Raw genomic sequence first — 21,525 nt, forward strand, 5'->3', positions numbered from 1 at the left:
TCGAGAAAATAAACTGTGATCATATTCCACCCCACGTGACAAGTTTTGACCTTGGCAGGATTGAACTATGTCAACAAAAAAGTGTTCCCCTGAGTTCCAGCGGTCTGTTTTGACCTTAATGTGGGAAACAAGAATAGAACTATGTCAAGAGGAGAAAAAACGGCAAGAGTTACAGCAACAATTTCAGATGGTGATGGCAGAATATGATTTTCTAGAAGATGAAGCTTTTGAAACTGAAAAAGATGAATGTGAGAATGACAATGATGGTGACTGTGATTTGGAAGAAAAAGATGAAAATGAGGACTGTGATGATTCAACACAAAATGAAGCACACCACGAAAAAAATGATGACTTTACTCTACAAAAAGTTGGATGGAGTGCCCTGCATTTGAGGGGGGCACGATTGGTATTATTGGAACTCCAGAACACCCACAGGGAAGAAGGAAAAAATATGCAGAGAAGAGAAGAAATTCAGGGGTCTTGTATGGTGGCCTGGATGGCAAAAGACTGTAAACAGGGGGTGGGGTGAAGGGAAAGTGATGTTGTGATTATAAGGATGGATTAACAGGTTTATAACTGGTCTGCTGATTATGGAATTTGCTGGATTGGGGGGGTGGAGCCGGTAATCGGGGATGTAAGGTTAAATTGAGAATAGTTATAGTTTTAAAAGTGAATGGATTTTGGAAAAATGTGAAAATATGGAGGCTTATAGAGGGAGTAAAAATTAGGCACGGGAAGATAAAATGGGAGTTTGATTTTTCAGTGATTTGAACATTAGGTGAAAATGATAACAATTGATTTATAAGTTGTATAAGATATAAAGGTGTATTTTTATAAAGTAAGAAACTGTTAAAGATGATAAAAAAGGGATGAAAACCGGGGAAGGGGGGGGAGGGGAAGCCCACAAAATATGGTTTTACAATTATGAATGTAAGAAATTTTTTTTCTGTTTTGTACTGTTCTTTTTCTCTTTTTTTGCTCTTTCTTTTTTCTCTTTTTTCCTATTTCAATTTTTTTCTTTTTTTGGTATGACAATAGATGGTTGGATGGATGTCCTCCTGCGTACTGCCCTGGTTTGCTGGAGCTCCCTGGTGGCAGGGGGGGGGCTTTGGGGTCAGGGGAGGGGGAGGAGGACAGAAATCCAAGCATAAAATGGACCATCTCTGACTGTTCACCTACATGGGATACTTCTGTGGCAGGGGAGGATCCATGTGGGTGGGTGGGAAGGAGGTGGAAAAGGTGTTTATGTATGTACCGTTTTTTTTTTTTTTGCAGTTTGTAAAATTAATAAAAAGTATGTTTTAAAAAAAATATATCAGGATGTCTATTCCTGTGCTCTTAAATGTTGTGTTGCTTGTGCCTCTCTAGTGACTCATCAAATTGTAATCGTTGGTTCTGAGAGCAATGACTTGAAAGATGTGTGTAGATCAAAAAAAGTGCAGAGCTTTTTAATATAATGTTTAACATTCATATTAAAAAGCTCTGATTTACACACATCTTTGAGCTAAATTGCTCTTAGCGCTGATGATTACAATTTGTTATTTGAGAACTCTGTGCTTTGGAAACTCCCCAGGCAGAAAACATGCCCTACTTTTATTACAAAGCTGTCCCTTTTCAAGCTCAATTATTTAAATACAGTATCTTTCAAATGCATTGTTTTCCTTTGCTTTAATGCTATGCACAGAGAACAATGTGCTAGCATATGCCCTTAAGCACTGGCCCTGTAAGACAACATTATTTGTTGCTTTACCAAAATAAAAATGTGAATCTCACTTTTGACAAACCGACCACCATCTTCCAGTAACAGAGCTAAGGAAGCAAGTGCCTTGGCTTTCCAAACAGGCATTATTTTTTACAGGCACTCAAGCCAGTGGTTCTATAAATTGTATTGTTTTCCCCTCCCTCTCCCAAGAAGAATACTCACTTTTAGTATACTATTGATCCTTGTTCTGTCCAGCAGAATCACTTAGCGTGCAGAACTGAACAAACGCTTTGCCACGCCTGGGTGACAGCTAGTGGGAGAGACTTTTGCATTATTGACCTTGAGATGATATCTGGGGCCCGCTGAGCTGAGGAGACACATTATCCAGCCTGTCTCTCTGCTCAGGTCTGACTAACACGGCAGAGGGAGCACTTGCTCTTTCTGCCCTGCTGCGGGCTTTTATTTTTCAATGCAATGGAGGCTTCGGCCTGGTCCACAGTGCTCTTCGCAATGTCTGAGGGCAGCCTTTTGCTGTTGAATTGACCCTCACATGTTTAATTTATTTTATACCCCTTCACATATGTCTTGCAGTTTCTTTTTGCATCAGCTCTGTGAACTTTGAGGTTATCTTTTTGGGGAAAGGGGGTGGGTTTGCTTTCCCCACAGCTTTTTTCTGTTCACATAGCCCACCCTGTGCTGGGAGTGACCAGAGTCCCTTTAAGTGGGGCCATTTGTGTAAGATGTGGTTGCCATCTAGTGGTTCCCAAAGGCAAAAGTCTTTCCTTGAGGAAAATACTGGCACTGAGCATACAGGAGGCCTCTGCTCTGGGGACTGGTTCTAATGTGTGTAACAGAAACCAAGTAGGGCAGGCAACCAGTTACAGTGGTACCTCAGGTTACAAACACTTCAGGTTACAAACTCCGCTAACCCAGAAATAGTACCTCAGGTTAAGAACTTTGCTTCAGGATGAGAACAGAAATTGTGTTCCGGCGGTGCGGGGGCAGCAGGAGGCCCTATTACAGGCACCCCCAAACTGCGGCCCTCCAGATGTTTTGGCCTACAACTCCCATGATCCCTAGCTAACAGGACCAGTGGTCTGGGAAGATGGGAATTGTAGTCCAAAACATGTGGAGGGCCGAAGCCCTCCTGCCCTATTAGCTAAAGTGGTGCTTTAGGTTAAGAACAGTTTCAGTAAATACCTGGACGTAGTAGGGGCTGTTTTTTTGGGGGGGGGTAGGGGGAAACTGTATTTGTTTGCTTGTATTTGATTATATGTTGTTCTAATATTCAACAAATAAAATATTCGAGAGAGAGAGAGAACGAGAACAGTTTCAGGTTAAGAACGGACCTCCGGAACGAATTAAGTTCTTATCCAGAGGTACCACTGTAATAATAATAATAGTAGTAATAATAATAATAATAATAATAATAATAATAAATTATTTATACCCCGCCCACCTGGCTGGGCTTCCCCTGCCACTCTGGGCGGCTTCCAACAAACATTAAAATACATCAAATATCACAGATTAAAAACTTCCCTAAACAAGGCTGCCTTTAGGTATTTTCTAAATGTCAGGTAGTTGTTTATCTCTCTGACCTCTGATGGGAGGGTGTTCCACAGGGCGGGTGCCACTACCGAGAAGGCCCTCTGCCTGGCTCCCTGTAGCTTTGCTTCTCGCAGTGAGGGAACCGCCAGAAGGCCCTCAGCACTGGACCTCAGTGTCTGGGCAGAACGATGGGGGTGGAGACGCTCCTTCAGGTATCCTGGTGTTATGTGGTCACGGCGGGCGCTCCCAGTCACCAGTCTAGCTGCCGCATTCTGGATTAGTTGTAGTTTCCAGGTCACCTTCAAAGGTAGCCCCACGTAGAGCGCATTGCAGTAGTCCAAGCGGGAGATAACAAGAGCATGAACCACTCTGGCAAGACAGTCTGCGGGCAGGTAGGGTCTCAGCTTGCGTACCAGATGGAGCTGATAGACAGCTGCCCTGGACACAGAATTGACCTGCGCCTCCATGGACAGCTGTGAGTCCAAAATGACTCCCAGGCTGCGCACCTGGTCTTTCAGGGGCTGTACTGTTCATCTTACAGGTGTAGCCCGTATACATTATAAACCAGGCATTTATCACTTTTTCATTAAGCTTCCTCATGGTTTAGAAGTGTGTGGGTCATCCTGGTCTTTCTGCTTTCTCCCTTTTTTGTGTCAACCAACCACTGGTTACTTTTTGTGATGTGAAGAGTAGGGACAGAGGAGCATATTGCTGCTGCTCTGTCTTGGATGAGCAGAAAGGGCAGATGGAGGACTTAGTCAAGGTATCTGGAGAAGGAACATCTCTCTTCGGCTGTTTTATGTCAAATTGTGTGAGGCAAGAAATTGGGGCAACACGTTCACTTTGCACTGCTATCCACAGTGGAGGCATTCTCTAAACGTAAGGCTGCCCCATGAGATGGTTCCTGCTTGCATTTGCAAGATTCCCCCCCCCCTGCAAAAGTGCTAAATTTGCAGGCAGTGTTGGGAAGGGCCTGCTTAGGGCATGATGGTGGAGATGGTGCAAGTGGTAGGAATGGAAATCAGCTCTTGGCATTAGGGCAGTGCTGCTCAATATGTCTCTCTGGACACTCCCAGCTCTACTTCTCCAGATCCATGGCTGGTTCTATTATTAGACAGAATGAGGCAACTGCTTGGGAGGAGGGGAGCCCCACTTTCAATACTATTTCCCATTGAGCCTCCCCAACCAGTCCCATCCCCCTGAGCTTGCAAGGGAGTGTCCTGAAAGAAGGTATGGCTGGAACATTCAATAGGAGCATACCATAGTTCAAGATTTTGCTGCAAGTCACATTAGTTCATACTATTAAACCTTCTAGAAATTCATAACCTTGAGTTTAGAAGCAGAGCACGTTAGCTGTGCACTTCCCTTTGCAGGAAGCAGGAATTTTTAAAGTGGAAGTGGACAAACTATCAGAGAGATTGAAAGGCCTATTTATGGAAGTAAAACCCCTTGCTCCACTGATACTATTTCACACAAAGCAAAATTGGGGTGCATTGGGCACTGAAAATGCATCACATTCAGGAATTATATTGTTACAGGTCACCCTAATCCCTGTCAAGCAGTAGCAAGAGATTTCTGGGTTTGTGTTCCTTTGTAATGAGGCACAATAGTCTAAGAAATACAGTATGGTTTATTTTATACATGTTTACAGCTGAAGCCTTCAGTGGTGCAGAACATCACATCCCAAGACTATCTCTCGTTGCTCCTCTTATCAGCAGCCGGTCATACTTCTTGGTGCAGCCTTTTCCAGCCAGCCCACTTCAGAGCTCCACCCACTTCCTGCTCCTCCTTCCCAGAAAACCCTGTTCCTCAAATCTCTGCGGTGACATCACACCCCTTTCTCTGGCAATCTCCCCCTCTCAATTCTGCTAAGTCAGTGTTTCTCAACCTTTTTTGGGCCACGGCACACTTGTTCCGTGAAAAAAATCACGAGGCACACCACCATTTAAAAAGTTAAAAAAATTAACGCTGTGCCGCCCTATATTATAATTATGACTGTAAGAAACACTTGCCAAATATTGCTTTCCGGCGGGTCAGCGCTGCCGAGTTCTTAAAAGATCCGGGTTTCTGATCCACCCCACCCGACCCCGCCGTCCCGTATCTTACCCTGTGCGTGTTCTCGGACTTGTGAGAGGACGATTTGGTCTTCATGCCTCCGTGAATTAGCAACAAACTACCTTTTGAATGATGGATATTGAATATTTTAAAAGTAGCTACTTGAAGTCCGCTCGATTTTCCAAAAAAGAGACACACGTGCGGCACTATTAGCTGCTGGGGGCTGCCATCTTGGCTAAAGGATTCTGGGATGATCCTGTCACGTGAGGCATGGGGAAAATGGAAATAATGAAAGCTGATTGGTCTGTGGAAACTAGAAGGGGCGAAGAAATAGGACGCCCAGGGAGGTGGAGTTTGCAGCTGCAAAATCGCCCTTCTCATCGCCGCACGTTGCGGCACACCAGCCAGCGTCTCACGGCACACTAGTGTGCCACGGAACAGTGGTTGAGAAACGCTGTGCTAAGTAACACACAGCTGGAGGAGGAACTCCACCCCTTTCCATGTCTGACTCTAATATCTCACCTTTCATCAGGTTAATAATGATTCTGCCTTTGTTCTTTGAGGTCGAGTCAGCTTCCTGGGGGATTGGCTTAGAGAGGTGCTTAACAAACCCCACATATATAAATTTCAAAAATTATGGAGAACCTGGCACTGGGAGTGATGTAGATTGGGGAACTGTAGTTCACTAGTAGAGCATCAGTTTTGCATGCAGATGTTCCTAGGTTCAACAACCATCATCTCCAGGTAGGCTGGAAATACATGTGAAGTACTTTCAAATTGCAATGTAATTTCTAATCTAAGACATTTTCAGGCCTACCAACTCTTAGATATCAGGACAATTTAGGGCAAAACCTGGTGCAATAAAAGGCAGCAAATATTTTTCTTGTTTTCAAGCTAGCTCAAACTAGCTCAAATGAGGGAGCCGAGCGGTAATGAAAAATAACAGCTTCCTAAAAATAATATAGCATTAAGAGGCACATAACTGCTAAGCAGTTGTTAAGTGGCATAAAGTATTCTGCCATTAGGCACCACTACTGAAAAATGCAATCATTGTTGCTTGGATATCTTCGTGCTGGCCACTTTTCACTCTTTAACTGCAATTTCTTTTCCAGGTCACCTACCTGGGACCCCTGGGCGCAATAACTACATATTCACCCCAGAGGTTCAGATCCTCCCAGACACATTTTTCTGTGCAGACTGCAACAGAGAGCAAAAACCACAGGAAGCTGGTTTGAAACCCTCCAGGGAGACTGTGGCTCCTGCTGCTGAAATAATCCATGATGGAAGAATAAGAGGCACTGAGAAAACTATGCACAGGACCAGGTGGACAGAGAAAGAACCTTGTGTAAAGAGAGTGCACAGGTCACACTGTTACACAAACTAAATAGGTTTGGTGGTGGTGGTGGGTGATGTCACAAGCTGGAGAAGGATGCTAATCAGGAGCCCTGAAAGAGGACTAGATAAGAGTGGAAGTGGAAATGGTAGTTGAGAACAAGTAGGGACTCATTCTACAGTATTTTCAGAAGAAACAGTGATGGCATGGGTGTCGGCCTAAAGCATGGTTTAGCTTGGAAGCAAACTTCCAGTGTTCTTAAGAGGGCACTGCAAAAGGAGGGGACAAGTTTTTAAGGCACCCTTAAAGTCTTCTCTGGCTAAAATAAATTATCAGGGACAGAGGGTTCCTGGTTTCCTTTGATCTGCACCTTCCCCTGACCCCAAAGCATCCACCCTTCCTCCTTACTCCCCTAAAAGCTGAAATGGCAGCATTGGAAGGTCCCCCCCCCCGATACTACAGTGCCGGAAGGCCCAAGCACCACTGCTCTTTCAGTCCTGATGTGGTACTGAGAGCATCTAGAAAGAGCCCTTCCTCCACTTACTGCTACCACTGCCATAAAAGGAAATGAGGAGAATCCTCTTTCCTGCCCATAGAGCCCAGGCAGGGACCAAATATTAGGCAAAGTGAACCCTTGCTATGGATATCAGATAGAAAGAGGTGGAAGATCATGAGAAGCATGAGCATTGCTAACATAATCAAACCAGGTTACCCACTACCACCTGGTAGCACATTGATTCTTATTTACAATTTGTGGGCACTGAAAACCATTCCTTAAGAAAAACAGCCCCTAGAACTAGAGTCAGAGGTAGGTAGCCGTGTTGGTCTGAGTCGAAGCAAAATAAAAAAATTCCTTCAGTAGCACCTTAAAGACCAACTAAGTTTATATTTTGGTATGAGCTTTCGTGTGCATGCACACTTCTTCATGCTAGTGTATCTGAAGAAGTGTGCATGCACACGAAAGCTCATACCAAAATATAAACTTAGTTGGTCTTTAAGGTGCTACTGAAGGAATTTTTTTATTTTGCTAGAACTAGAGTGTTAAGGTAAGGTAATTTCTGGAGATAAGCATTCTTTCCCCCCCTACAAACCCAAATGTGATACCTTGCTGCCACCTGCTGGTTGCTGCTCAGGCTGCATGAGTTTGAAAAGTTGAACAAATTTTAGCAAGAGCGGGATCTTTAAAAGAAATATAGTGGACCCGAACAGAATTTTGAAGTTCTTACTAAGAACCCACGCAGGAAATTAGCCAAAGTTCAACCCCACTTTCTCCATTATCAGGAATAGCTGTGCTGGTCAAGAAAGTCTGCATCTGATACACCACCTCTGTTCTGCTAATGTGTATTTTGAATGCAATTCTCTGACTCACGATTAATTCACTTTTGTAGAATCTGAGACACACTGGAGGTGAACACCCAAGTTTTGCTGGATGTTATTTAGACTCTGCAGTGCTGGAGGGCAGGATGAGAGGAGTACCCTACCAGGAAAGACTGTGCTCGTGCACCCATGATGTAGATTCTATAGAACACATTGTGCTGCACTGTGGGAAGTTTGAGCAAGCTAGGGCTGAAGTGATTTCACCCCTGCTAGCCTTGCTCCCAGGAAAATCAGAGGATTTCTATATCAGGTTCCTATTGGAAGACCGGTCAAATGCCAGAACACTAGCAGTGGCAAAGTTTTTATCGGTGGTCACAAGAACTAATGTTTCCTATTCCGAATTTGAGTAAGATGTCTGAGTGGTGAGGGCGGGGTGTCCCAGCTGTGTATCGCTTGGTAACGAATTGATGGGTCTATGGACCGTAATAAAGATTGTTGTTGTTGTTATTTAGACAAAGCAATTGTTGCCTACTTGTGGAGGTAATCCTGTTATTCTGTAAGTATACAGTGCTACTAAGATTTTAAAGGCTTTATAATAGATAGAGGTCAACTGGCATGTAAACCCCATCTACGCACATTCCCTGAGACAGCTTTAAAAATCCAGGATCTGATTAAACAAAAACTGCATTTTGCAAAGGCATAGACATAACACTTTCTTAACATTATGCTGGTTTGTGACAAGGTGGGTTCAGGGTAGGCATGCTTACATTTTACCTACAAGTGGGTTGCTCTTGCTGTTCCCCAAAGATTACACAAGCTGGGGAACCTGCAAGTTGTTAACTACTGTACTGTGGAGATGCAAACCCAAATCATCCACAGACTAGGGGCCCCACTGTAGCCTGCTGTCTTACCCCAAATCCACCAGGGTCTTCTCTAAGCCCCTCTCAAAAAACAACACCCTGGGCAGTATTCAGTTAAATAATTGCACCTGTGCAAGGATTTCTGCTAGCACAATGGGACTTCCACTCCCATCTTCCCACCCCCACCCCCAAACACACAATCCCCAGCTCTGCTCCAGAGGGTTGGGGGATCTTCCAGAACATGTTTAGGGAAAGAACATTCTGTTGAGCAAAGAGAATTCCTTGCCCTGACTGTTCAGCTTAGTGCGAGCTTGAATACAACCCACTGGAACCTCATTTCCTAATGCAAGCTATCAGTAACCAATGTCAATGCTGGGAAGCCAGATGAATGCTTTACATTCTGGTCCCTTAACTTAAACCAATCTTACCAGCAGCTTCCCCCGGCAGATAAAGAAAAATTAAAGCTGGGGAGGGAAGCCACAATGAAACCCTTCCTCAGTACGGCTACAGAAATGTCCCCAATCTTACAGCCCTAAAGAGACTGGCCCAAGTTACCAGCCCCAACTGGCAAGGCCCCTGAATTGCTTGATGCAATACTACTAACCTCAAATAGGAAAACCACATAAATGTAGAGACAGAGGCAGCCAAAGAAGGGCATAGAGCCAAATGTGAGATCAACATTTATTTGCTGCAGTTGCTCTGTGCTAGATCACAAGGTTGTGGCAACAAAAACCCAACAATGGGGGTAGAAAAGGATTCAACACAAAAAAAACTGTAACCAAACTCTTTGACCAGGAGTAACTTCCACCTTCCTCTTGCAACCCCCTTGCTTCCCGCCTCCCCCTTGTGCCACAGCAATTTTTTAGAATTCTGCTATGTTTCACAGAAAACAATCCTCTTATTTAAAAACAAATACAAAATAATCTAAAAGGAGAAAAATCTACACAGAGAGTATGTACATCTCCGATAAATAGATTAATACTGAGCTGGGGGAAACTGGAGCTTTTCCAAGGCGCATAATGAAATCAACAGTCGGGAGAAACAGTCTTCTTATGGCCAACCCCAGTTCAGTGCTCCAGGCATAAGCCATCATCTCAAACCCCACCCATCCTGGGCTTCCAATGGTTCCCCAGCAACCAATCATCTGTTTGTGCTTCTGAGCCAAGAAGTGCCCCCACTGGTCCAGGACAGCCTTCATCCCAATTCATCCACTCCCTCTACTGAAAAGTGCAACTGTAAGAAGATATCCTATGTCAAAGAATCCAGAGCCATCCTGTTTCAACTTCTTTCTTCAGGGTAGCAGGGAATGGTGCAGGTCTTTTTTTTCTTCAGCTCTGTCTGCTCCCGATTGCAATGTTAAACAAACAAACAAACAAACTGAGGAAGCTCTGGCTGCAGGGATAAATTTTTGTGCCCAGTTGCTGGGTGAGATGGTTCCCAGCAGCCACTGGCAAAGGGGTGAAAAGCCTCCTTGTAAAGCATCCATGAGGGTTACGCCACCTGCCCACCCACAACCACATGCATGCCGCTAGCTCACAAGAGCACCGCCTTCTGATCTTGGCAAGGTTGCTTGAGTGAGCCCTCTGCTGGCCTCATTCCTGCTTCACATACGAGGCAGCCTAAGTCAGCGCCCTCTAGAACGAGGGCAGGGGAAATCCTGGAGGTGGCAGCCTTGCTATTCATCATGCCAGCTGTTGGGACTGACATTCTGGGTTGCTTATTACTCAGCGTGGTTAATAAAACTCCTTGCAACAGAGAACCCCGGAAATTAAACGTAAAAGAGCATACAGCTCAACTGCTTTGGGGGAAAGAAGCCGTTGGGCTTACCTGACCAAAGAACAGGGAGCAACATGGCGATGCAGAGGGCCACAGGGATCTCTCTGCTTCAACGCTAGAGAGCCATGCCCCCAACCTCTGCTGCAGACTGATCTATGCCTTTGGCAGTTTGTGGTCCATTCCTGATTCAGGGTCTCCGAGAGTATTAGGCCTAAAGCCTGGTACAGCTGACACTTCTCGCTGGCAGCTTGAATAGATCTGCCTCACCATCGGCACAGGCAAGGAACAAGTCAGCCACGGTAGCAGAAAAGACCCCAACAATTCTTCTCTTCCTGCCACTTGGGCTACCAGTGACGCGGTTTGGCTTCAAGCTGCCCAGCTGAGGGGCTGGCAGGGAGGTGGCATTCTTGCAAATTAAATAAGTCAGTGAGAGCTGGTGGTTGCCATCAACATAGCCTACCCCCCGCAACTCTTCCTGCCCCCAAACCAGAAAAGAATAGCAAAAGCTGAAGCTAGTCCCCCTCGGGGTCATAATATAGAGCAGGCGGGTCTGTGTCGTCTCGCTCCTCTTCCTCTCTGCCAGGAGACGGAGAGGCAACAGCTGCCAATGTCACTGCTACTCAACAAAGCCATGTGGCTAATGTCTCTTGGTGGAGGAGACCTTCTTCTTGCGTGCAGCAAGCATCTCGTAGAATGGATCCCGGCTAATTGCAGCTCTGAAGAGACACATGTGGGAGGTTGGGGGGGGGGGGAGAAAGAGAAACCACAATGTGTTAAGGGAAATCCCCAACTGATTGGAGATGCCACCCAGCACATAATTATAAGATCAGTCCACCCCCTTAGCTACTGTTTCTGGAAGGAAGCATGATTTAGCTTGAAGAGGGAGCGGGAAGATCGGGGAACTGTACTTCATTAAGGGCTGCCCTATTTCCCCCTCATAACTCACAACCCACTGGCAAATCTCAACCAGGGAGCTATAGAGAGGCCCCATTCTCAGCTGCTACATCTCCTCCCCAAAATTCCAGGTGCCCACCTAACTACAGATTTGCGCCCCCACCTCCTGCACAGTGAGGAGAGGGTGGAGAACACAAATCTGGAGGAAGCGGAAATAATTCTTTTCATGGGAAGGGTGTTTACAGCTACCCCACCCTTTGCCCATGTAAGCCTTATAAGAAGCTGCTGCAGGAGAGGACTGTGAGCTACATCATGGGAGGCATATTTCTAGGGCTAAGGTGAAACTGAAGCTCCCTTGTTAATTTTTGCTACTGGATGCTACATTTTTAAGTAATCTTTGTTATATTTATAGCACTGAAATGTGTTTTTTGTTTGTTCGTTATTATGAAATTGTTTTGTAGTATTTGTTTGAAATGCACCCTTGTTTCTTTGTCGTAAGCCACTTTGAGCATTTTTGTGTGTGCGGAAAAGCAACATACGAATGAATGAATGACATATTGCTCAAGCAAACCACCCAGATCCCTTCACATCATTCCTGCCTCTCCTCACTTGATGCATTTCATCCACTCTTCCTTCTCCTCTGGGGTGGGTGCAGAGATGCGGTACACAGTGTGGTTCCCTTCCACCACACGTCCGTCTGCCTCAGTCTTGCAAGCCTTGATCACCTGGTCCTTGTTGTCAGGGATATACAGCTCGAAGCAGTTCTGCAAGAAGAGAAGGATAAACAGAATTGATTTGTGGCCAACACCAGCTCAAAATTTCTGCATATTCCAGGGATTTCCCAGACATCCTTCAAGAGCAGGAATCACAGGATTTTTGACAGCAAGTAACCAATTCTCTAGTATGACTTCCTGGCAGCAATGCAATGCTCTGGGAAGGCAACTCTCACCAAGGGCCCATAATTCCACTGGTTGAGCCAGCATTCCTGGCCCACTGCAGCTATCACCAGAACCACTTGATAAAAATCACTGGCAAGCTGTCTGAAGATCAGACATAATAATGAATAAGCCTTTTACACACACATGCAGCCCCATTGCTCCTCGAGAAAACAAACCAGAAATATCGCTGATCAACCAGAGTTTCCCATTTCATCTAAACCAGGAAACTATGGGTGGAGACTTTTTGGTTGGATTGAGAAGCGGACACGGAGCAACTGATTCAAACTTCAAGAAAGAAGATTCCACCTAAACATTAGGAAGAACTTCCTGACAGTAAGAGCTGTTCGACAGTGGAATTTGCTACCAAGGAGTGTGGTGGAGTCTCCTTCTTTGGAGGTCTTTAAGCAGAGGCTTGACAGCCATATGTCAAGAATGCTTTGATGGTGTTTCCTGCTTGGCAGGGGGTTGGACTGGATGGCCCTTGTGGTCTCTTCCAACTCTATGATCACAAAGCAGAGGAAGGAGCGAACTACCTGTGAACAGGAATGGGCCTTTTTCTTATCTTGGCTATTTAAGCTCTGATAGCATTATCCAAGTGCAGTCACTAACAGCTCAGATGGTACAGGGTCCCTCAACACCTTGGAAACCTCCAAAAGACAGTGCATATCCTGCACTGCAAAAGCACAGAAAATAGTACTTTGTGCAGGTTTAACATCATCTTGCAAACATCAACATCTACTTAAACACATCAAGCATTTTGCTCTTAGGGCAGAAAAGATGAGTCAAGTCTCAAAAGCCTGGCTTATCCCTGCGCAGGATTTTTCTGTAGCCAGCTGGGTGTCCTTGCCTCTTCCCCCATGGCAGAATCAGAATCAACTCTACAAAAGTGGGCAAGCTTAGTTAATGATTTGCATAATTCAGTTTTTCTTGGTACCATCCTTTTCTTTCTTTTCACATGCACACAGTATCTGCAGCCTAGGCTCCCACCCAGTTAGGAAGTGCTCTGCAGCACTGGCATTAACTCACAGGCTTCTTGGAATCTTCAACCTCACGGATACTCAGATTCTCCAAGGGAATGATGCCTCGTGGCTCCTTGTCCTGCAAGACGACAATTTGTTAATTCAGACACATCCAGGCTGGTTCATTCTGACAAAATATTACAGGTTCTTCCATCCCAACATTGAACAGGAAGAACAATGCTCTCAGACAGATTCATCCTTAATGCTCATTTGAAAGGAGTAGCCTACTGTTGCAAACACAACCATGGCATCTGACAGACTTAACAGTTTTATTAGGGCATTCGCTTTCATGGGTCCACAACAGAATGTGCTGCACCCAATATATATCCTTGAGATGTCTGATTTGGCCACAGTGGAACATGCCTCAGTTGCATCCCGTTTGGATTACTATAACACACTCTACATGGGGCTACCTTTGAAAAGTGTCCAGAAACTTCATCTGGCTCAAAGAGCTGCAGCCAGATTGTAGACTGGGGCTGGTTATAGAGCGCCCCTTGTTACAACAGCTTGACTGGCTACCAGTCTGTTTCTAGGCACAATTCAGAGTGCTGGTTATATAATCTATAAAGCCCAATACAGTTTAGGTCCTAGCTATCTGAAAGACCGCAGTCCCTCATACAAACCTGCCCAGGATCTGAGATCTTTGGGGGAGGTCCTTCTCTCAGTCCCGCCACCCTCACAGGCACCTTTGGGGTGTGGGAGAGGACCTTGTGGTGGCTGCTCTCGGACTTTGGAACTCCTTCCCTATAGAAGTTTGACTGGCTCCTTCCTTGCTGTCCTTCTGCCAGCAGCTGAAGACTTTCTTGTTACAACAGGCTTTGGGCAACTGACTTGCTTTTAATGAAAGGGCTGGTGCCATGCTTTTTGTCAACTTAATTATCTGTACCTTTCTAATAGTTAAATAAACCTTTATAGTTTTAAAACTAATTGCTTTTTATAATTAAGTTTTTCTTCCTATGTTTTTAGTTGTTCTTTTATAATGTGTAAGCCACCTTGAATCCTTATCTGCAGTACCTCTACATCAGGCTTCCTCAACCTCAGCCCTCCAAATGTTTTTGGCCTACAACTCCCATGATTCCTAGCTAGCAGGACCAGTGGTCAGGGATGATGGGAATTGTAGTCTCAAAAACACCTGGAGGGCCGAGGTTGAGGAAGCCTGCTCTACACCATTCCTACACCAATCAGTAAAAGCTCAGCTATGCAGTTGACTCCAGATAACCCATGTCCTGGGCTCTTACACAAGCCTAAGACTACATACCATAGTCCATCTTTCAAAACTGCACATTAGCAATCCTACCATGGGATCATGTTCATGGACACTTACGAGAGCACCCTGTGCCACTCACCGTGGTGTACTCAAAGTAGTAAAGGCAGTTGTCCGTCAAGATGAACCAGCGCCGTTTCCACGTCTTCACCCGTCCACCTGTGCAGAGAAGAAGCAAGCTTGACAATGCATGCCCAGGCCAAAAGAAGGGTGCTGAGCACAAGAGCAGCTAAGGCAAAGGCAGAGCTAAGCGCCTATAGGCACAAGTAGGCGGTGTAAGAGAGTGAATGGCATCAGCAGTGCAAGCAGAGCCAGAGCCAGCCGCACACCACCATAGCAGCAGCAGCAGCAGCAGCAGCCAGTAGCTACATGGTGAGCATATCAGCTGAAGGGGGCAGGCAGAGATGGTGGTCATCAAGAGAAGTGCCCTACTGCATATACTATGGAGCAGACATGGATCTGCCGACATGCTGGGGAAGGAAGAGGCATCAGTGTCCTGCTAGTGCTGGGATCTACTTAGGCTCTTTATGGACAAAGCTTGTAGCTTAGAGTCTGAGCTTCATGGGATTCTGTTTGCCCTGAAGCTACCCAGATGTCTCCTAGCCAGCTCCAACTAATTTAAAAAGAAAGACAAACCAAGAGTCTTCCCAACAGACAACCCATGGCTACACAGTCTTTTTCAGTTGTGGGTTCTTGTCCCTGAGTCTTGCCTGCCCGGATACATACAGTTCCAGGCAAGAAGCAGACCTTAACAACAGCTTCAAGATTAAAAAGGGATGAGTATTGAAACTACAGGAATCAGCTATTCCCTTTCCTGCCCCAGCGTGGCTTTTAAGTTGGGCCTCCAGAGCTGCACCCAAAAGGCAGAGGGTGGGGTGGGGGGCTGAAATACAAACATGACCCATCTCAGAATAAAAGTTCAATGGAATCCTGCTCTGGTGACTTTTAGTAAGGGTGAGGTGAGAGGGAGGGGGATTGGCTTAGAACTGGCACCCATTGAGAAAGATGCCCCCACCTACCATCCCATCAGTAAACACAGGAGACTCCAGTGGCCCTTCCAAAATTGACACTGAAACTCAAGTGTCCAGGATCCAAATCCAGGGTCTTGAGAAAGTTTTTGCACAAGCAGTCACCATAATAATAAAAATAAAAATAAAAGAATCCATACCAGACAGCTCAGATCCCAAGTACAGGGTCGGAGACCTTGCAACCGCCAGTCAATACAGCGGGGGTCATTTTGAACACCAAGAGGCCCCCAGAAAACCACAGAATGCTGCAGCTGCAGACCCTCCTCGCTTGGCCTCCTCAGTCAGAGGCTGCAAACAACAGCACGTCCAAGAGAGGTGGGGAATACAGGACAGGGAGGCAAAGATGGAAAGATCTCAGTGGTTGAGAGGGCAACAACTTTGGGTATTTTCTGTCAGCATTGGCAGCTCTCTCAAACCCACGGCAGTGGAGATGAGCCAACGAGATTTAAAAGGTGCAGAACACTAGAGACCCCTCCTAGGGAGGTCCTGACAGCCACAGACCAGCACATACAACAATGAGACCTCATTCAGCAACACAAGAAGGGAAAGAAAAGGGAAAAAAAAGACAAAACAAGCCAACTGCTCCAGATAGTGCCTGCCACAGTCCCCAGGGAACAGAGAAAACCCCACCTGTTGGGAGCCCCCTGGCATCATGGGGCGGCCCACTTCACCACCAATGCCAACCTTCTTAAAAGAGCCACTGCAGGGATCCTCACTCTGTGGTGGTGGGGCACACGCCTTTTACGAGGAATGCCAGGGATCTTAAGGCCCTTCTCAACCCAAAACACTGGAGAGCTGCTGCCAGTCAAGAGTAGAACAGAGTGAGGAAACAGAGGCCAATGAGATTGGCCTCATGGGACAAGTTTGACAGGTGGACCGGGCTACTGATCCACCCATCACACAATGTCACATGGCAGACAGGCATGGCTTTGGAAGCCTTCATGTGGCTCCCCTTCAAACCCTATGTTGGGGGTTTACAATAAGAAGATGGGGAGACTTTCAGAGGCAAGTGCTTTAACACAGTCTTAAGGCTGAAAAGTGCAATTGGAAGCAGCTTCTATTCCCCTCCTCGAAAGGAGGATCCACTCACTAGAAAGAAAGGTGTGTTTTGCAAGGAAAGCCAGTGGAGGGGACTTCACCAGCACTCTGCCTTTGCTTATGAAACACTACTTTCTGCTTGCCTTGACTACATACACCTGTTCCAAGTAGAAGGATTTAGGCTCTGCTGTTCAGCTGATGGAGGGGTGGAGGAGATATAAATCCTGTTTTGGCTGCAAGTGCCTGTCTGCACAACCAAGCCAGAACTGAACTCCACCCTGCTGCTCATTAATTAGTGATGTCGGCTGATTGACAGGTGGGCATGATTTGTGGGGAAAGGCCTTGCGGGCCGAGATTAGCCTATGGGCTGGAGATTCCCCACCTTTAGAGTAAACAATACTGGGCTGCATCGACCAATGGTTTGACCTGGTATTAGGCAGGTTGCTACCTTCCTATCGGAAGAGTACACAGTGAAACATCTCTAGGGAGCACTAGACAAAAGATGCTTTTTAGTGTGTGCAAGTTCCAAACAGGCTGTGTTAAGGGTCTGAGGCAAAAACCCAAGTTGGAATTTCACTCACGAAGTTGTTTTCATGCTAGAACAGCATCTGAGGTACAACAGCCATGTGAACAAAGCGGAGGGGGGTGTCATTACCCAACACACCCTGTTAAGGAGCCCCCAAGCGAAGCTGCTAATAAGGGATAACAAGCTAGAATTATCCAAAGTATTTTTCCCTCAGGATGAGTATAAATAAGCTCATGAGACCAGGATATTAGCCAGTGGTTTCTAGCCATGGTTGCTGTTCAGTGAGTGTGTCCCACCTTCTATAAGCCAAGTCCACAAAGTTTTGAAATCTTTCAAGCCGGCTACCAAATGTTCAAGAAGCAACGTTGTTTGAGAGGTTTTCCAATTTGCTGTCAGTTTTAAGAAGCTGAGGAAACAGACCCTGCCCACTCATTATGCAGCTTTTCCTCCTCCGCCATGACATGGCATTAAATTTAGAAGCCAGGAATATACAATATATACTTTGGATATATATTTTAGCGGTCTGGAGACTTCTAGAGAAATAAGCCACAATAATTTCTGCTGATTCTTTGTTTTAAGTTACTCTGGTTGCCAAGAAACTCTAAAAAAGCTTACCGCAATTTAGGCTAATACATCTGGGATAGCTCAGTTGGTAGAGGAAGAGACTCTTAATCTCAGAGTAGCGGGTTTGAGCAGCACATTGAGCAAAACATTCCTGCATTGCAGGGGGTTAGACTGGATGACCCTAGTGATCCCTTCCAACACTACAAGTCTGTGATTCTATCACATTAAACAAATTAACATTCTGCCTTCTTTTATGATGGTGGGAGTCGGTGTTCTCCAGAGGATGGCACAAAAGACTCATCAGCTATGGAACCATTGGGTGGCGAAGGCCCCGTCTCCACCTCCACCTTCCTACTCTAAAAAATGGAAGCAATGACCTACTCCACAGGGTTGTTGCAGAGTTAGGCGGGATAAGGATTGGAAAGGATTTACAGTGTTATAAATGGACTGGTAAGAACCATGACGCGTTACCCAATCAAGATCTTAACAGCTCGTCCCCGCCAGCGCCTCCGTAGCTGTCTGGGCCTCTTCCCTCTACCAACTGGGACTCCAATGCCATGCGGCTGCCAGCATGCATCAGCTTAGCACAATTAATACTCCATTAGTCCTTGTTACACGGAGGCCTCCCCTTCTTTCTGCTGCCTGCAAATTCTTAGGGCCCTTCAGGACAAATGTCCTACGTTAATAACCGGGCTTCTGCAGTTCTAAACTTTAATAGAAATGAATTGAGATATTTTCTCCATGGAAGGAATGTGGCTTTCTCTTAATACTAGCTTTCCCCCTCTCCCGCTTAATGGGAGGGGATGAGGTTAGCCATGCGGCTGGGGAACAGCCAAGGGAGGGTTTTAAGACAGGAGATGAGCACATAGCCTCAAATAAGGAGGAAGGGGGGGGGAACCAAGGGGAAGAGCTTTCAGCGGGGCATAGAAAGTTCTGCGGGCATGTTGGGAGGCAGGAGGTGGGGCTTGTCATGTGAGCTGCAGTAATATAATGGGGCAAGTGCAGGTAGCACCAGCGCAGCCATGCGTGAACACCCCACCACCATGAACAGCTATGCCTGCTGGGATAAGGAACCGTGGTTTGCCAGCTGCTTGCTGCAGGGCTGGTAATAAGGCCTCGCCAATGCCTGGATGGTTTCATGATAGCAGCTGTGCACGTGCTGTGGCTGCACTGCTGGGCCTTCTGCAGCAGGAAGCAGCCAGTCTTAAGCAGCGCACACAGAGTTTCTTGGCAATGGCAAAACAGGCTCAGTGGCTATGTACCTTCTCAGGCCGGATTCAGTGTCAGTTCCCAGAGAGATGCGGCCGCACTGCTATTTTCAAGCAAAGGCGGCATACTGGACAGCAACGTCCATGCCGCGAGGAGCTGCCTCTTCTTGAGTGGCATAGTTACCTCCCTGCCTCTTTGGGGCAGACAAAAGGCTGGCTCTTCACTGCTGCATCCTGCGGCAAGCCCTACAGTGTGATTCTGACTCCTACAATACAGGGTACTGACAAAGCTGGAGAGAGAGATACTGCCAGGCTCAGACCTGGCCCTGTCGGGAAGCTTCTTTGGGGCAATTTTTTGAGGGGTGGGTCAAATATGACACGGAAGCTCCGCCTTCCCACCACCGCCCCCAGTCCCACCCACCATCCCACCTGTCCCCCAGTTCCCCATGGACTGTGCAGCCAGTTAGCAACGGTGGCAATAGCAGCGATAAGACTAGTAATAATCACCAGCAATTTAAAATAACGAAAGAACAGAAAAATAAACAAGCATGGCAGCACACCCCTGGCCCCAGCAAAGCTAGCGAGGGGATATGGGGGTACGTACCTCCTGGAGTTTGGAGGGCAGGGAAAGGCAGTGCCAAAATCATGGAAACATACAAAATGAGGGAGAAAAGAAAATTAAAAAACAAAGGACTTTATCAAATCTGCCCTTGGCGCACACCCCAGTTGCTGCTAGCAGGGGGCCACTGCCCAAGCTAATGAAAGGTGTTGAGCATTAGGGAAAGAGGGTTGGCAGAAGGGTTTTTCCCAAAACAGGGCCCACGTTTCTCCTGTTGTGGTGCAGGTCTCCCTCTCCACTAGAATACCAAGAAGGGGAGTGCCCACCTTGAGGTCACCAGGGTGCCAAAGCCAAGGACACAAAAGCCCCAGGAACTCCTGGCAAAAAAAAAATAGGTTCGTCCTTGTGGCTAGCTTAGAAAATCCTGACAGCGTCAGGAACTTGCTTGCCACAGAAACGGCTCCCTGGGCAAGGAATTAGCGATTTTAGTGCCAGGGCTGGTGACAGCTGTTAAAGTGGCCTGCAGCCCAGACTCCTCCATGTGGGGGTGGCATGCATCATTCGCAGGCGGAAGCAATCAGCAATTTGCTGCTGGGATTCAGCTAGAAGACAGCCAAGGCCCCTGCCCCCAAAATCGTGTACACACGAGGAATCGCCTCTGGTGATTACCACAGTTTGGAGCATTCACGGGCCAAATTAATCTCAATCTCCAAGGATTTTAGGCATGTCTTTGCTTTCTGCTGCAACCCTGCGGCACTGTAACCCAGAATGAAGCTCTAACAAGTCCTGGGCACTCAGTGGAAGGGTAAAACCACAGGATGCTGTCTGAGTGATTGCTCCTAACTTAGCAGATTTAGCATTGGAAAAGGTCCCGCAGGGATCAAGGGGACTTCCTTCCCATGTAATTGGGGGGGTGGTGGTGACGGGGACAGGTAGTATTGGGAACCAGGGGGCTTAAATTTGGATATAGCTGCAATCTAGAATTCCCAATTCAAACATCCCCATTCAGGCAGAAAAGCTCACATATCTGCAAAGAAAAGGATTCAGGCCAATTCTTTCTATTGTCTCTGAGAAAGTTAGCCACAGGAGAAATTCCCAAAGTTTGAAAAGGCTGAACTGAGTTCTCATTGCAATGTCTGCACTCTTTGCATTAGTACCTGCAGTTTTTTAGTCACAATTTTTAAAATCTGGCGTTAAAAACAAACCCACACACCCCACCTTTGCACCTGACACAGATACACACACCAACATAGATCTGGTGAATGCTTCCTGAACTGAGACACAAGAGGCCTGGAGTTTGAAATAAATAGAAAAGATGATTTGATCATGAGATTCAATCAAGACTTATTTAACTATAAGCCAGCTATGGTGTATGTTATCCTGTGTTATCGATTTTGTTGCCTTGGCTATAGCATGGTTATGGTCTTTCCTGTGTCTTCACTTATTTATCCATTGGCTGGATCTGGAGGCATGGCTGTAGGGAAGAAAATTGTGGCGTTTTTGCCAGAAAACATCCTTCCCAGTCCAAAGTGAAACTATCTCTTAGGTCTCCACTTCTGGCTGAACTTCAGGATCACGTATCTTTTCTAAACAGAGCTAACAAAGAATGGAAACTTTACAGCAAACAAAAATATGTTTTGCTACAATCACCACTGTAATATACAACTGGGTTTTCAAGCAACCATATATTTGCTGCTTATGTGCAGGTCTAAAATTGTAAACTGTAAAATATTCTCAAGTTATATCCATGTCCGTAACGGTGCACCTAGCAGCCTGTCCTTAAGTCTGCTTTGTGAGCAAGCCTCATTTCTGTCTCCACTGCCTCGCAATGCAACCTCTTATTTTAAAATAATAAAATGTGTGTTCTAAATAACAACAATTATCTATCTATCTTTT

The 21,525-nt window shown here is 46.1% G+C and overlaps 1 protein-coding gene across 4 annotated transcripts in view; it reads right to left on the minus strand.

The window, feature by feature from the left end:
• Nucleotides 1-9,484: 9,484 nt before the first annotated feature.
• The window catches only part of CYTH1 (cytohesin 1), a 58,179-nt gene continuing 46,138 nt past the window's right edge, over nt 9,485-21,525 (minus strand). For 2 of the 4 annotated variants that reach the window (XM_035104208.2, XM_035104209.2), the window contains exons 10-13: nt 14,789-14,867; nt 13,450-13,521; nt 12,095-12,249; nt 9,485-11,307 (exon numbers count right to left, since the gene is read on the minus strand). In XM_035104208.2, coding sequence (XP_034960099.1) covers nt 11,229-11,307; nt 12,095-12,249; nt 13,450-13,521; nt 14,789-14,867 — 385 coding nt within the window. In that variant the 3' untranslated portion in view covers nt 9,485-11,228. Of the gene's footprint in view, nt 11,308-12,094; nt 12,250-13,449; nt 13,522-14,788; nt 19,678-21,525 lie in introns of those variants that run through there. The other 2 variants (XM_035104206.2, XR_009557203.1) reach the window with 2 other exon arrangements.

This window comes from Zootoca vivipara, chromosome 2, assembly GCF_963506605.1.
Source record: "Zootoca vivipara chromosome 2, rZooViv1.1, whole genome shotgun sequence".
Lineage (NCBI taxonomy): Eukaryota > Metazoa > Chordata > Lepidosauria > Squamata > Lacertidae > Zootoca > Zootoca vivipara.